The sequence below is a fragment of the Grammomys surdaster genome, unplaced genomic scaffold, assembly GCF_004785775.1.
Source record: "Grammomys surdaster isolate TR1022 unplaced genomic scaffold, NIH_TR_1.0 143, whole genome shotgun sequence".
Classification (NCBI taxonomy): domain Eukaryota; kingdom Metazoa; phylum Chordata; class Mammalia; order Rodentia; family Muridae; genus Grammomys; species Grammomys surdaster.
Window position 1 is genome coordinate 4561450 of NW_021604601.1, and position 16019 is coordinate 4577468.

Below are 16019 nucleotides of genomic sequence, written 5' to 3' on the forward strand. Positions count from 1 at the left end.
TATATATATATATATATATATATATATATATATATATATATATATATCCACATATATATCACATATATTAGAATATGTATCACATATATTAGAATATGTCACATACATATATATGGATAAACAGTTAAATATGTGTGTCATGACTCTCATGTCCCTGTGGTTTAAAGGAATTCTTTTCAAAACAAAACACGAAGTAGGTCAGTGTTATTGCAAAATTGCTCATGAATGAAGGGCAGCCCTTGGACTCCAAATCTAACATGAACAGTCCCAACTGCCACTGTTTACAGGGTTAAAGATTAGCTCTGGTCCCTGGGCAGCCAGTCACTACAAACGAAGGAACCAGTTCCTACATTATGCTCTAGAGCTCTAAAGCTAGTCTCTAAAGCAGCATGGCTGTGGCTCTTGGGCCACCACCAACCAAGTTCAAAAGAGCGAATCTAGCTGGAGGGCCAGGCTTGATCCTTACCATGACCACAGAGGGGTGGGCCGAAGGTGTGGGGAGGAGCTCGCGGTCCAGGTCCTCGGTCCCTTCAGCCAGTCCTTCAACCTCGGTCACGGTCAGCAGCATAGTAGCGTGCTTAGCTTTCATCGTCAGCATTTTGCATTTGGAATTCAAAGAGGCGATCTGCTCCTGGTAGCCCTTGATTTTCTGCGCCAGCTCCTGAGGAAACATTTTCCCACTGTGTGTCAGCGCAGCATCAGAAGGAAACAGTAGTGGCGTTCATCTTCCTGCAGCCCGGAGCCAATGAGAGGCGGAGCCGAGCCCTGCGCCGCCGAGCAGAGGCGGTCTACAGCTGCCGGCTGCTGCACCTCCAGCCCAGCCGAGCCAGACCACAGCGCAGCCGGGCTCAACCCCAGACACTGAGCCTCAGCCCAGCTTGCACTGGGAATATGGGGCGTGCAGATTGGCTTTGAGCCCTGACGAGTGACCCTTAAGCTATTATGAACTTCCAGCGTGAGCTGCTGGCAACTTTCTCCAAAATACCTGAAGCCTCTGAAATTTACCAGATGGTTCATGCCATGGAAATTAGGTCATGTGATGACTAAAGCCAAAAAAAAAAAAAAAAAAAAAAGCAAGCTCAGCTCTTATACTAACTACATCCAACCAAGAGGTGGCAGTCACTTAGTAAGGCAGGGTCACAAAGCATACTGCTTACTGGTTCCTGTGACCAAGACCTCTGGTTTTCTATAGAAAGTCAGAATAGCATGTATGATACCTTCATCCTTAATTTGTACATCTACTGACCTCCTAAATATAATATCTGTGCAACCAATGTCCTTTCGTCAGAGACATCACACCTCAAGTGTTTTCTCATATTTCAATGCAGAGCTCTGAATCGCTATGCTAAATAAATGCTGTCTCGTTTCATTTTGCTCTTGAAAAACATTTTTGTGAGACGTCATTGAAACTTTTTGCGGCTATACTCTGGACGACACACCGCTCCTAAAAGGCTTAACTACGGATCAGTTCTAGGAGTTCTGCTTTCTTGCTTATGTTCAAAAGACACCATTACGATAATGAGATGTTGAAGTAGTATTTCCTCATATCTTTAACAGATTGAAACTGTATGTGCTAAAATAGTAACATAAAGATGCAGAGGTACCCTTCTTTCTTTTTCCTGTTGTTCGGGATAAGCCTGCTTGCCTGGCAAGCTGTCAGTTATGTATATAGGACACTTTCTGTGACTGGGAATCAAGGTCCTAGAATAAAAGCTGCATCCATCCTAAAGATACCATAGGGTGGTTGATTAGAACTTCAGGACTATGGCAGGCTCAGAGACAAATTATCATAGACTGTCTTTAGTACCCTTAATACTTATTCATTACTCACCTCCGCCTGCCCTAACCTCACGGCTAGGTAAATCCTTTTGGGATGTATTAAGTTCTTGAAACACATGTGAGGGTTCCTGGCTTTTCTGTAAGCTGCCTACCCAAGTTTCCCCCTAAGACATTTGAAATATGTCCTGATTTCAGACTTTCTTTTGTTCTTTGTGTTCTCTAGCTATAATAACATCATGAAGCCATTTCCTCGGGCTAACACGGTACAGGACAGCCGTCTGAATCCATGTTCCTAGGCCTTTATCACTTGTATTTGGCACAATAGCTCTATCAGCTATGCCCTTTGAGGCAAGACCCTGAAAATCAAATTCTTTGTTTTCTTTTTCCTTTTTTTTTCGGGTGTAGAGGAAACAGGATTTTTGTTTTGGTTTGGTTTTTTGTTTTTTGTTTGTTTCTTTTGTTTTGAAAGATAGAGTCTTGCTATGTAGATTCATCTGGCCTTAAACTTACAATCTTCCTGTTTCAATCCTAGTGCTGGGATTACAGGTATGTGTCACTATGTCAGGCTAAACACCAACATTTTTAAATGAGAGCACGCACACACAGAGATACACAGAAAGACACACAGACACATGCATGTGTGCACACACACATACATACATGTACACATACATGCATGTACGCATGCACCAGGCTATCACTGTTTGTTGTATGGCTTCTGCCCCTCCCATTTGAAAGTGAACAAGGGGTAACGCACCAGCAGAATCTAGTGGGCAGCTCGTCATCTAGATAGTAGTTCATACGAGGAATTATAAAGAAAACAAAAAAACAAAAAGCCAGAAGTCTAATTTACACTCTTGTGGCTGAAAATACTAATTAAACCTAAGGGAGTTTTATTTGTTTGCTTGCCTGCTTGTTTAAGGTGCCTTGCCTTTAACAGTGAAGCAGAGGGATCCTATGAAATCCACAGAGTTAGACTTAGCCTTAGCTTACCCTGTGGCCACAGAGAGGTGACAATTCTCCCTGGTGGGCCCCACACAGGCATACACATGCTAATAGGAAATACTCTTCTCCAAGATGACAGTCTCAACTTTAGCTTGTATAAAAGTCATCTGTGATCTTTGTTAAAAATACAGCTCTGATCACCATGGCCAGGACTTTCATCTACTTGGTTTATCAGAATCAACACTCCATAGTCAGCCTGTGTGGTAACAGCTTCCTCCTGTGAAAGCTGCCTGCCTCACATGACTAAAGCAAATCCACTGACTAAGATGGAATCCAATGGGTTAATGAGTTATCCCATCTCAGAAAAAAAATGCATGGAGATTTTAATTTGGACTAGACATTTCTACAAATTATCATAACAGTGGGTATGCCTGGGCCAAAGAAAGCAGCCCTTTGAGCAGTCTTCTGTCCTCAGGAGCAAGGCTTTTATGTCCCCTGGACCAGATGTTCCTTCCTGTGCCTTCAAAGTAGCTGGGTTTTGCTTCTGTTTTTTTTTTCAAATGAAATGTACCTTTTGAAATTTTTTCAAAAAATAAAATGAGCACACCCCTTAAGAGTACAATTGTAACTGTTTCAGACTCTACTTAAATCTGAAATTCAATAAGAGTAGTCAGAAAATACAGGAAACAACCCTCATCCCAGATTTGATGTTATTACCACTCAGGCTGTCTCCTCTCCACTACTTCCCTTCCTGTGTTTCTCTTTGCTGCATAATGACCTTCGTGTGTGCCTACATCATTATTTATATGAAACATCTTCTAAGCTACAGGATGAAGCCAACAGATGTCACCAGGGAGGCAAGACCTTAAGGAGAACCCGTGACAGGATGAGGCAGGTCACTATCTGAGTCTCTCAGTAACTCTACAAGGAGGTGGCTCTGAACCCTTGTCTTAAAACTACTTCCTCTTTTGTTATGATATCACACACAAGTCTCTGTTACAGTGCAAAAAAAAATTGTCAGTATTTGAACCCCAAATATTGAATTAACTAGCGTTATATTTGGAAGCTTAAGAGGTCATTTTTTAAAAAGTAGCTGGTCTGTTTCTCTTCTTTCCTTCCTTCCTCCCTTTCTTTCTCTTGTTCTTTCTTTTTGGAATCATTATAGGTTGGTTGTGAGAACATTCACCTGTAATCCCAGCCATTCAAAGGCTGAGACAGAAGAATAGGGAGTTGAGGCTAGCCTGGGCTATACAGTGAGATCTTACACGCTCCCCCCCCCACCAAGCCCCCAAATCCTATCCTCATGGGGTTGAACAAGGGAGATGTAAATATTTTCAATCATTTTTAAAACATAAGCTTTAGTGATAGCTAATGTTACTCCAGACAAGTTACAAAAATATTTCAGTCATAATAAAAAAAGTTATGGAAATGGTGTTCTGGATCTTATAATGCAGGAATAAAACAATACAAGACAATATATAATATACTATGTAGACAGTGATTTCAAAAATTGCCACTTTGTTACTAGTTCATCAGAGAAACAGATAGCAAATAATGTCTATCTCTGTAGAAGTGAATGTAAGCAGAATATTGGTTTTGCAAACCATAGAAATGTACTATCCTGGAATATTGTTTGGAGAAATTGTTTACTTATATGTAGGAGGCAGACATGACATTTTTCACACTCCTAGGGAACATTTCAATCTCTGAGAAGCTTACTACCACATCGGGGCCAGGAAGATTGATCCTTATGAAAAAGGTAAAAAATCAGATAGAAAGCAAAACATAATGTCTGTCCTTGGCATAAAAGACTAAATGACCCTCTCTGTGTCACCCACCACAATGTATGGAGCTGTGAGTCAGCCCCTAAGGGAGAGTGAATTGGCCTAATAGGAAATGACAGGCCAGGGACAGGAGTGTAGTGCTGACTATCACTGGGCTTTGTCACTCTGGAGCTGTGAGACCTGAGACCCAGAAAGATGCAAGGAATGTCTGGTGATGTAGAAAAGAGGGGGAGGAGGAGGAGACACCTTTGAGATGAAGAACCTCTGATGACTCTTTATCTCAGGGAAAGTGCCTCAGCAGTGGACAGGTGGAAGTGCTTTTCCCTTTAGCTTGAAGCCACACTGTGAAAGAAGGCCAACACCATCACAAAGCGTTGGACATGGTTGTTTCTTACAAGGCTTTGGAAATCAAGGATTAGACTATTTTCACGAATTAACTGTTTCGTGCACTGATCTGTTTCTATGCAGGGGACACTCAGTGAGGCATGTCATGAACAGCACACAGAGGCTGAAGAATACAGGGGAAATACCTGTGTTACTGAGTCAGCAAAAATCACCTAGAAAATGCACAAATGGCTGAAGTGCTGTGTGTTGAAGTATCTTTTATTCACCTGATGTGGTTATCATCTTGGAGGCTTGCTGCCTCCCTCTGCTAACCTAGGCCTAGCCCTGGAAGCTTCTAGTCTCCCAGTAATCTAATCTAGGCCTAGAATGTTTTCAATCTCTGAGACTTACTGCTGAATAAGCTCACCCTTTCTTGTTCTTTCTGAAGTCTTAATAGCTGGTTGAACTCAGCTGTTCTGGCTCAAACTCCTCTTCCAGCTGACTTACTCAAGCTCGCTTTTCTCTCTGCCTCTGAATTGATCTGCTTTACCACAAATTAGCTCTAGCAATCTTTTCTAGTCTTCTGGCTCCTTCTTGTTCTTTTGCTCATTCTTTCTTTACTTGTATCAATCTTGTTCTCTCTTCAATCTGTCTCTGTAAAACTCTCCCGGAAAAACTGCCTCCTTCTCCCTCTCTGTGCTGCTCGCTCTACTCTCCCTCTCAACGCTACTGCCCTGCTCTCCATAAACTCTACTGTATTCCTGTCCTGCACTCTCTACTCCTGTACTGTCTGTCTCTCCCTTAAGTAGCTTTCCTTTCCACTCCCTTGAGAGTTGGGCATATCCTATTCTATCAGATCCTTCTCTGATTCATCACTTTTTTCTGCCACTCAATTAGACTTCACCTTCAAACTTGAGTGCTTCCTTCTACAAACTAACTTTACCTCCATTGTTTGGGATTAAGGGGAAGTGCTAAGGGTGTGTCTATATTCCAGAGGCAGGGATTAAAGGTGTGTGCTGAGGGCTGAGCCACACCCTAACTAGAAACAGGTGTAGATATCCTGTAACAGTTGTGCACGAATTAAGCAGATTCCTCACAGGGCTGGGAACTCTTTTCTTCCAGCCACTAAACCTGTAGTTTTCAACCTGTGGGTCTCTGCCACTTTGAGAGTCCAATGACCCTTTCACAGGGGTTACCTAAGACCATCCAAACACTACAGATGTTTACCTCCTGATTCGTAACAGTACACAGATATGTGCTTCATGTTTCTTAACAGTAGCAAAATACAGTTATGAAGTAGCAGCGAAAATAATTTTACCGTCGGGGATCACCACAACAAGAGGGATTGTGTTAAAGTGTCACTGCATTAGGAAGGTTGAGAAGCCAGTTTCAGTGGTCAGTGTTTTGCTCTTCCCACCCTCCTGTCCCACCTCGTGGCGAGTGATCTGTGCCTGCAGCTCCTGGATGTTACTGGTGGCCACGGGTTTGTCCTCGATCTCTCGGTGAGCCCCTTCTATCAGCTGCTGAAGATGCTTCATTTCCTGTTCATACTGCTCATACTGCACCACGGCCTCCTTTGGGGGGAAATAGAATATGTTTTATTCTATCAGTTACTGGGTGGCTTTCCCACGAGCATTACCTTCTGTTTCCCTATGTCCAGGGAGCCAAAAATAGATGGGTAAAGTCCTTCAGATGGTACACATGAACAACTTTCACTTAGATGCATGCACTTTATCGTTTTGAAAGATTATAATAGAATTAGTAACGGGATCAAACTAGGCAAGCAGTTAGGGTTCTCTCTGCTCTGCCTACTTGGGCTGTCCTGAAGATGAGCTGGCAGGACATAAGGCTTCCTTCATCTCTCTGTCCGAGAGATACTGAGAGATGGGTGGGGTAAATGCCTCAGTTGGTAAAGTGCCCATCATACAAGCTTAAAGATCTGAATTCAAATGCCAAATATTAAAGCAAAGAGCCACATCTGTAAAGCAAAAAGCCACATCTGTCACCAGCATTGAGAGGCGAGGGACTGGGACAAGGAGGTTCCCTAGAGCTTAAGCAAAGCCACTAGTTCTGGGTCTAACAGAAGACTTGGTCTCAAAACATAGAGGGCAATGGAGACAGACATGTAGTGTTGACTTTAGCCTTCACATACATGTACATGAACCCACATGCATGTATATGAGTCCTCACACAGATGTTGTGGAGGTTTGAATATGCTTGGCCCAGGGAGTGGCACCGTTGGGAGGTGTGACCTTGTTGGAGGAGGGGTGTCACTGTGAGCATGGGCTTTGGGACCCTCCTCCTATCCACATGGGAAACAGTCTTCTCCAGTTTGCCTTCAGAACTAGATCTAGAACTCTCAGCTCCTCAAGCTCCATAGCTGGCTGCCATGTTCCTTCCTTGATGATAGTGGACTGACCCTCTGAACCTGGAAGCCAGCCCCAATTAAATGTTTGTCCATTATAAGAGTTGTTTTGGTCATGGTGTTTGCTCACAGCAGTAAGAACCTAACTAAGACACACGTACATATCCATACTATCATGTACACTAAAATGCAATGCAAATTTTAAAACAATGTTGAATAAGAAGACACCAGCCAAGAGTTTCAGTCCCAGATAACACTAATTAAGCATGACCTGTAGCCTCAGGGCTCTGATGTCTAGCAAATTACAAGGTAATTGTTGAATGATCAAAGATGGTTGATCAAATGACCTCTCATGGTCTTAATGAGCTATAACTATTCATAAAGCAGGGGAATACTTCTTAAAAGGAGAGATATAGTAAGTAGCATTATTTCTTCATGGGAATGATTTTTCTCTTCTTACCTCAAAAAATTGAGAACTGTGCTTGAATGTCCTTCTTAGGCCAGAAAATACACAAATTAGATGAAATATGAAGGCCGTTGTGTAATATAGAATAGCAAGCCTGTATCACCAGGCTCTAGATTCTTTTCAGGTACACTTTCATTTTTTAAAAAAATCACCAAAAGATAATTTTCATTAAAAGGTAATTTTTGGAGATCATTCCCTGGTCCTGTGTGGATGATCCACATAACAGAGTTTTAATCTCTTCCTTTTATATAACTACAACAGACTGTCAAATTTAGCACTCTGGGTGTTTTGATGGCTGGGCCTACACAATGCTAAGAAAAGCAGCCCATGACTCATGTGCTCTGGCCCTGCCAGCATAGGCCCCGTTGGCTGAACTCGCTGCACAGTTGCACTTGCCTGCATGATGTTGTACTGCTGGATGGCCGTGTGCTGAAGCTGACTGGCTTCCTCTTGCAGCCGCAGGGCAGCATGGCACAGAGGCAAGCTGGCGACCACATCCTCAGGGATCCGGAGAGCACTCTGGCAGAGCTGTACGGCTTGCACCTTTGGCTTCAGTGACTCCATCTCAGACAGCAGATGCTGAAAGGGGCCATGTCACAGTTTAAGCCTTTAGTAATTGTATCATGTATTTATCACATAAACAAAGGCATTTCCTGAACTGTAGCTACTGGGTCAATGTAGGTCAACAGGGTTTGCGAGGAAACTAAGTTCTAAACAATGAATCCATGCTAGACTGTCACTTGGCTTAGAAAACATTTTTCTTGCTGCTATTTCTAAAATACAGATCCCTCACCTCATTCATCCTAAAGTATTACATGTGCATGTATGTGTTCATGTGTGTGGGTAAATACACATATGCCTTTGAGTTCCTATTGGCAGGTATGTAATGAAGATTGTACATATATGTGTGTGTGTGTGTGTGTGTGTAAGGAGGTCAGAGGACAGCAAACTCACCTACCATTATTCAACAGCTGGTTACATTGTTTAATTTTAAAACATAATCTCTTGCTGGCCCAGAGCTTGCCAAGTACGGTAGGCTGGGTAGCCAATAAGCCCCAGGGAGCCACCAATTTCTTTCTCCCTTGCACTGAGATATTAAGCACATGAGATCCTGTCTAGTTTTGTTGTCTTCTGATACAGGATCTCACTATGTAGGTCTTGCTGGCCTTGAACTCATGTAGACCTGGGTGGTCTTGACTGCTTACAGTTCCCTCTTAAATCCTAGGATTGGCTACGCCAAGGTTTTTAATGGGATCTGAGCCCGTGATTGTGAAGCCACAACTTTGATGACTGAGCCATTTCCCCAAGCCCATTCCTAAATCCTTTTTGCTTACCTGACGATGGGACAGCTGCTCCTTGAGACTAAGGCGCCCCACTTCTGGAGAAGTCAGAATTGTCTGGGCTTGTTCCAAAGCCACCTGCAAGTTTCTTAACTCTCCTTCAAACTTTTTCATGTCCTGGAGAACAAAGCCCAGTGAACGTGAGTACTTTCAAAGTTCAAAGTCATAGCTGAGGAACTGCATCATATTCAATAAACTAGCTCGCCGTGGGTGAACATTTTCTCTCTGGGACAGCATGCCAGGCTGTTTGTTTGTTTTGTTTTTGTTTTGTTTGTTTTACCTTGGCTGCATCTTGGAGGCTCTGCAAACGAACTCTGATCGCCTGTCGTAACTCCTCTGTCTCCCGTCCTAACTGGGTCACTTGCTGTGACATCTTTCCTGTGCAGTACACGTTGGCAAGGTATTGCACTTTCTCAGCCATTACCTCCAGGTCACTGTCAATTTCTTCAGATTCTTCTAGCAGCGTCTAGAGTGAAGTGTTCATATTTGTGAAGCTGATAGGTAGACAGGGGTCGAGGGGGATGCAGATATGCATAGAGGAGTATAAAGACCCAGCCGACTAGGAAAAGGTCAAGAGCTGTGAGCATGATACAACATTTGGCCATCTCACCCCTAGGAACCTACTCACAGGCGAAACATTGTCATTCCCATTTCATGGACAACAAAGTCAAGTCCAGGAACCTTAATGGCTTGCCAAGGCCACTTGTTCATGAGTATGGGACTTGAGGATTCATGCTCTCTCACACCCAGGCTGGAGATATCAGCCAGCAGCTGTGATACTTGGCCACACTGTGTGTGTCTTGATCACATCTCTGGGTTTGCCTTTTCCCACCTTTGCCCCAAAGAAGGTCTACTCAGCCCTTGGGTTGTACAGCTAAGATCTGAACGCTGCGAGACACGAAGAGAAGCACAGCTATTGCAAGCAAAAACCTTTGCTTACTTGTTCAAAGTAAGACAAGGAGGAAATTGGCTACCTGAGATCTTGAGGGGAGGGTAGCCCTCATCACTCAGCCCATACCTAGCCTGCTGGGACGAACAGCAGTAGGGCAAACGGACAATACACATACACAGACACGTGCATCTGAATATGGAAAAGAAAATGAAAGGGTGGCCACATATTAAGGGGCGATTTAACCCAGATGTGGGACAGCTTGCTGGTAGGTTGAAATAAGGGTCCTGCAGAGTTCAAGAAAGATATCAACACGTTAACAGATGAGGAGGAAGAGAAAGATGCTTCCTACTGAGGAGATGACGTATGCAGGGCACAGAGGTCGGGGAGCACAGGATGTGCAGCCGGGGAGACATATAAAGAATATAAAAAAGCAGGGGTGTGTTACTCTGTTTCTTAGATTATTTTCAGATAAGAAAGACATTTTTCTTTTCACGGGTAATATATATAAATATAAGAGAAATAGTCTATCAAGTCCTAGGATGGTTGTCCAAACTCCTGACAGTGTGACTCAATGCTGTCACTGACAAACATGTTCATCGCTACCCTGGGTTGTGTGCAGACTGTGGGCTACAGATCGTATATGCCTGAAAGGAAAACTGTAAGAAGTCATTGCTAGCACATACGGGCATTTTTCGGCAGTTAAGAGCGTAATGTGTCTTGTGCTTTTACTGGACGTTAGAACACAGGGGGTTTTCTTATACTGCATTTGTTGGAGGGCAAACCCAGGCAGCTTTGCCTCCTGGTGGTAACACGTGGGGACTCCCTAAGATGAGTTCCCTCCTGGACCTCAGAGCAGATAAGGTGAGCGGCCTAATCTTGCTTTAGTTAAGGATGCGGTCAATCCACCCAGCTGCCAGCATCATGACCACTAAGGTCGACCACACGTTGGACTGTCTGATCCGGGCTGTGCTATCTCTTTAGTATATCCTTTGAGGTCCATCTCCAGTGGGAGGCCTGTCCTTTTCCGCTGCAGTATAGAAGCTACCTCCTCTACTCTGGCAATCTGCTTTCCACTGCAGTGTCAGCATTCTGATCTACAATGAAAATCTTCCTGGTTTTTTCTCTAAAACTTGGATTATGCTCCACTATGTACCAATACATGATCCAACATTTAAATTTTCTTTGCAATTCCATTGCACTGCCATCAGGATGGCTTCGCAGGTCAACAAGCTTGTTGGGCAAGCCTGATGACCTAAGTCTGATACCAGAATCTCACAGTGGGACAGAACTGACTCTTCCTGAAAGTTGTGTATTCTGACTGTTAGATGCATGTGTGCCTGCATTCTCATTTTCTCTGTCTCTTTCTCCTTCCCTCTATCCCTTCCTCCCTCCCTCTCTCCTCCCTCTCTCTTATACAGACATAAATAAATAAATAAATAAATACATAAATAAATAAAATCCCCCTAAAGTTATTAATATCACATTACATATTTTCTACATTTTGGATTACAGCCTCAGTTAAGGAATCTAGGAAGTAAAATGAACAGGAAGTAAAATGAACAGGAAGTAAAATGCCAACTTTTATTAAGGAAACTGCTTTTCAAATGATTTTACTGAATTACCAGCAGTTTTTTTTTTTAAAGTGGTCATCTTGACAGTTAACTTTATCTTTTCTGTTCTTACAACTGCATCTTTAGAGTTCTAGAAGTTAGTTCCATTTCCATTGATTACCAGCTAGTTTGTAAAGGAAGTCTGGTCTGTTGGCATCTGTCACACAGCAAATGATTCCAGCTCTCTGAGAGGTATAGATGTCTGTATCTGGGAGGCATGTACGTGACTGGAAAAGGAGGGAGATAAAAGGGACTGGAATTCGAGCCATGGAAATATCCAGAAGGAAACACTATCCAGAACCACCTCAGGGAGAAGGAAAAAGGGAAATTTATTTAAAAGATAAGTCCTATGGGAAAATACAGACGACCTGAGGCCACCCATATAACCTAAATAAAAGCCAATATTTTGTGGCAAGATCTGTTAGAAATGTGCATGTTTAAGTCAACTGTAACTTACTGGAAGGATGAGATAATTTCCGGAGAGTAAGACCAAAAGAAAAGGAACATTTTTGTCTCCTAAGTTCAGAGGAAATGAAGTAATGTGTCCTCCGGGGTGTGGATATAGGATCTGCTCTCAGCTGCTCTGACCTTCTGAGTAAGCCTCATGACTCAGGCCTGGCTACGGCCCACAGGAAGCAGGACCTGCCTGGAGCACCAGCATCTACTGTGGAAGCACTGGGTGTTTGCTCCCAGGCAATTGACAAAGGAATATTATTGGGTATTCCCATATTACAGGTGAGAAGGCAGAACTGAGAGACAAAGTATTTTGTTCCAAGTCAAAGGGTACCAGCTGGTAGACTGGTTTTTCCCTCCTCCTTCCAGGGTGTGATGTCTCTAATCTCTCCATGCTTCCCTCTATCTTTTCCTTTTTTTTTTTTTTTTTTTTGGTTTTTGGTTTTTCGAGACAGGGTTTCTCTGTGTAGCCCTGGCTGTCCTGGAACTCACTCTGTAGACCAGGCTGGCCTTGAACTCAGAAATCCACCTGCCTCTGTCTCCCAAGTGCTGGGATTAAAGGTGTGTGCCACCACCGCCCGGTGCTGTATCTTTTCCTATGCAAGAATTTTCTACATTTCCCAAAGAAGGTTCTACTACAAAAGCAGCAACGATAATATGAGAAACCACAAGTATCACAGGATGGGAGGAACGTTTTCAGGCTCAGGGAAAGGGTGATGTAAAGAAAACAGAGGATGTATATTTGTATACAGTCTCAGGGACTCTTATCCTTAGCTACTTTTGATCAAACCTCCCTCTCCCTCTCCTCCCTCTCCCTCTCCCTCTCCCTCTCCTCCCTCCCCCTCCCCCTCTCCCTCTCTTCACTCTCCCTCTCACTCTCCCTCTCCTCCCTCTCCTCCCTCTCCCTCTCTTCCCTCTCCCTCCCTCTCCCTCTCTCTGTCTCTTCCTCCCCTCCCTCCCTCCCTGCCTCCCTCCCTCCCCCCCTCAGTACATTTATTTATTGGAAAGAGAGCACATACATGTCACAGTGTGCATGGAAGGGTCAGAAGACAACACACAGGAGTCAGTTCTCTCCTTCCACCACGTAGGACCCAGGAATCAAACTCAGGTCACCAGACTTGGTGGTGACCACCTTTACCTGCTGACTCATCAGGATGGCCCCCAAGCATTCTTCTTATCCGGTATTTTACAAAACTTTGTGCTGGTCTAATCCAGTCAGACTGATTGTTTTTACTCTTAACTTTTTTCCCCCCTGAAATTTACCTGGTGCAAGATGTACTGCTCTCGGAGCTGGCTTGCCGAATTCCAAGCGATGTTTCCATGCACCAAGACCCTGGCTTTCTCAGTCCACTTCTGAATGGACTCAAGCGTTTCGTTGTACTCTTCTAAGTGGGATGATGCCTGAAAAAGTTATTAACATTCAGATGAATGTAAATCCTGTCTTGTCAGTGAACCCTATTCGGTGTTGGTGTCTTTGGATACGACCATCCCAGAGGCTGGCACTTCTATCTGCGATCTTAAAAGGGACCCTGGAAGGTCATTTGCCTATGGGAAATCCTGTCTGTTATCCAAGTCCTTGGGAGATGGAGACTGGAGGATCCGGAGGTCAAGGTCCTCTCTGGCTGTACTGAGTGTGAGGCCAGCTTAGGCTATATCCAAAAAACCATAAAGGAAATGCTGAACTACTCAACTTTAACCTGACTGCAAGATTAAAACTTGGTAGAGTAGCAAAGGCCATGTAACCCCAAGCCCTCCCCCCCCCCAAAAAAGTAACAGCCTAGACTAGAAAAAGAGAACTTTAAAAATTGTAATACTGATGTCCGTGTAGCTTTCCACAGTCAATAGCTTGTGGGGGTGGGGTGGGGGGGCGGGGGACTCAGTTTTCTTTAAGGAGCTTGGCCATGGAGTTTGACTGTGCTGCTCCAATGAATATATGGGCAAAACAAATTGGACTTGTTTTTTGTTTGTTTGTTTGTTTGTTTTGCTCTTGGTTTTCTACTTCTTTTTGAGGGAGAGGAGGTTAAAAAGTTGGAGAACAGACCTCAGAGGACTGTAGGTGAGTGTGTTGAAGTACATGATGTGAAATTCAAAAATAATAAAAATATTATGTTGGAAAAAATATTTGAATCTGTCCTAAACTGATTTTTATAAAAGTCATTTATGGATGGGTATTTTTTTAAATTATATCTCCAGTTTATAAAGTCTATAAACCTATTACATCTCCAGTTTATAAAGTCTATAAACCTATTACATCTCCAATTTATAAAGTCTATAAACCTAAAAGCCTATTCGTGTGAAACTCTGTCAGTCAAAAGCATAATGTAGTTTCTAATGAAACAGATACAGGCTTATATGTAAATCATAGAAACACTGTAAAACAATAAGCTACAGCAAGACTTCATCCATCCTTACTAGCACTGTCTTTTAATTTGTTTACAGAGGAGAAATGGTTGCAATGTCTGCCTTAAAGCATTCTGGTTATGTGCACGTACATACCTGGTTGAGTTTGGACAGCCGGTTCTCAGCCTGCCTGATGGTTTGCTGGTGGAGTTCAGTCAACTTTCCTATCTTCTTGGCCAGTGGCTTACCCAGCTGACCGTGCTGTTCTGAGAACGTCTGTATAGCAGCATCTAATCCCATTAACTTGGAATTACAGCCATCTAATTCTTCACCCAGCAACTGCATGGTCATCAACACCAAAGAAGAAAAGATTACAGGCAATACTTTTCCAGGGGTTCTCTAAGATCAGAAGGATTTAGATGGTTTGCTTTAAAGGTAAAGATTATAAACGATCATGCTACCAAGATTTAGCTATTTCCATTTCCTTGGTCAGAGAGCAGCAGGGGAGGGTGTGTTGAGCCTCCTATCTATTTCCCCATGAGAGGACTGGGTTTTCCTTCTGCCCTACCCAATGCATATGAGCTATTTAGCTCGTAGATAGGGTGCAAGCAAATAGGTTCAGCAAACCTTGACATTTATAAATTGGTACTTCTAGATAATCATGAATCTACTGTACATACATGTGTATCTATTAACATATTTCTACTATGATAATACATTACATGAATGGACTGGTGTTATTACCATTGGGTTCTAGTGGTTTGCTAAGAACCCTATATAACCAGGTAACATGGATACAGCAGCAGTCTATCCTGTAGCCAAGGTGCCCTTGGTTTCCATTCCTCCCTCCTCCTTACCTTCTGATCAGCCTTGGCTTGAACTAGATCGTCAGTTTTGGCTTTCAGCTTTGTTAGAATGGTTGTGAGATCTTTGGCTACCTTCTGGATCTGGTGGCTGAACTCCTGGCTCATAGCCTTGCCCTGCTCAATTTCTTGTACCTTCTCTTGGATCTAAACGATCAAGGGAAAACATCAAAACCGATAGTTGACATCTGATGAGAGATATTAAAACTCTCAAATGATGCAGACTAGGTGGCCAGGGCTGCATTGACACCGATGGGCCTCCTGAAAGTGGATGGAAGGGTTTCAGAGTTGGTTCAAAGTTCCAAAGTGCTTGAGCAACTGTGACGACCAGAGTTTGGAGCTGGGTGTTCTGCACCTGTCTGTAACCCCAGTTCCATAGGGGATCCCAGTTCCTAGGAGGATGGCTGAGGCTGCAGACTTCCACCCTCATGGAGACAGCAAGATCCCTGCATTCAGGAAGAGACCCTGCCTTAAAAGGACAGACGGGGAGCACAAAGGAGGATACTCGGTGCTTTCTTCTGTCCTCCATGTGCCCACAGGCACATGTATGCATGTGGATGCATGCACACACGCACAGGAATAGATACTTGAAAAAGTTTTAAAGGAAGCAGGTATGAAGGTTTGAGGCTGATTTACTCTCAGGAGCTTTGCACATTACTGTGCTCCTTCTGATGTTCTGGCAAGAAAAGAATCAATGTCTGTTCTCTGAGTCATTCATTAAATATTTACAGATGCTGGTTAGCGTTCCCCTAGTTTATCTACCCACTCACTGAACCTGTGTCTGTGATACACGAACTCTTTAAGGCCTTTCTGTCCTCTCTCTCTCTTTCCCCCGCTCCCTCCCTCCCTCCCTCCCTC

The 16019-nt window shown here is 43.5% G+C and overlaps 1 protein-coding gene across 2 annotated transcripts in view; it reads right to left on the bottom strand.

Annotated features, from left to right (window-relative positions):
* Syne1 (spectrin repeat containing nuclear envelope protein 1) overlaps positions 1-16019 on the bottom strand; it is a 471763-nt gene that overhangs the window by 158525 nt on the left and 297219 nt on the right. Inside the window, exons 83-90 of one of the 2 annotated variants that reach the window (XM_028764327.1) lie at positions 15156-15308; positions 14455-14637; positions 13222-13359; positions 9284-9469; positions 8998-9120; positions 8060-8242; positions 6263-6406; positions 467-661 (exon numbers count right to left, since the gene is read on the bottom strand). In XM_028764327.1, the coding sequence (XP_028620160.1) occupies positions 467-661; positions 6263-6406; positions 8060-8242; positions 8998-9120; positions 9284-9469; positions 13222-13359; positions 14455-14637; positions 15156-15308 (1305 nt within the window). Of the gene's footprint in view, positions 1-466; positions 754-6262; positions 6407-8059; positions 8243-8997; positions 9121-9283; positions 9470-13221; positions 13360-14454; positions 14638-15155; positions 15309-16019 lie in introns of those variants that run through there. The other variant, XM_028764328.1, reaches the window with a different exon arrangement.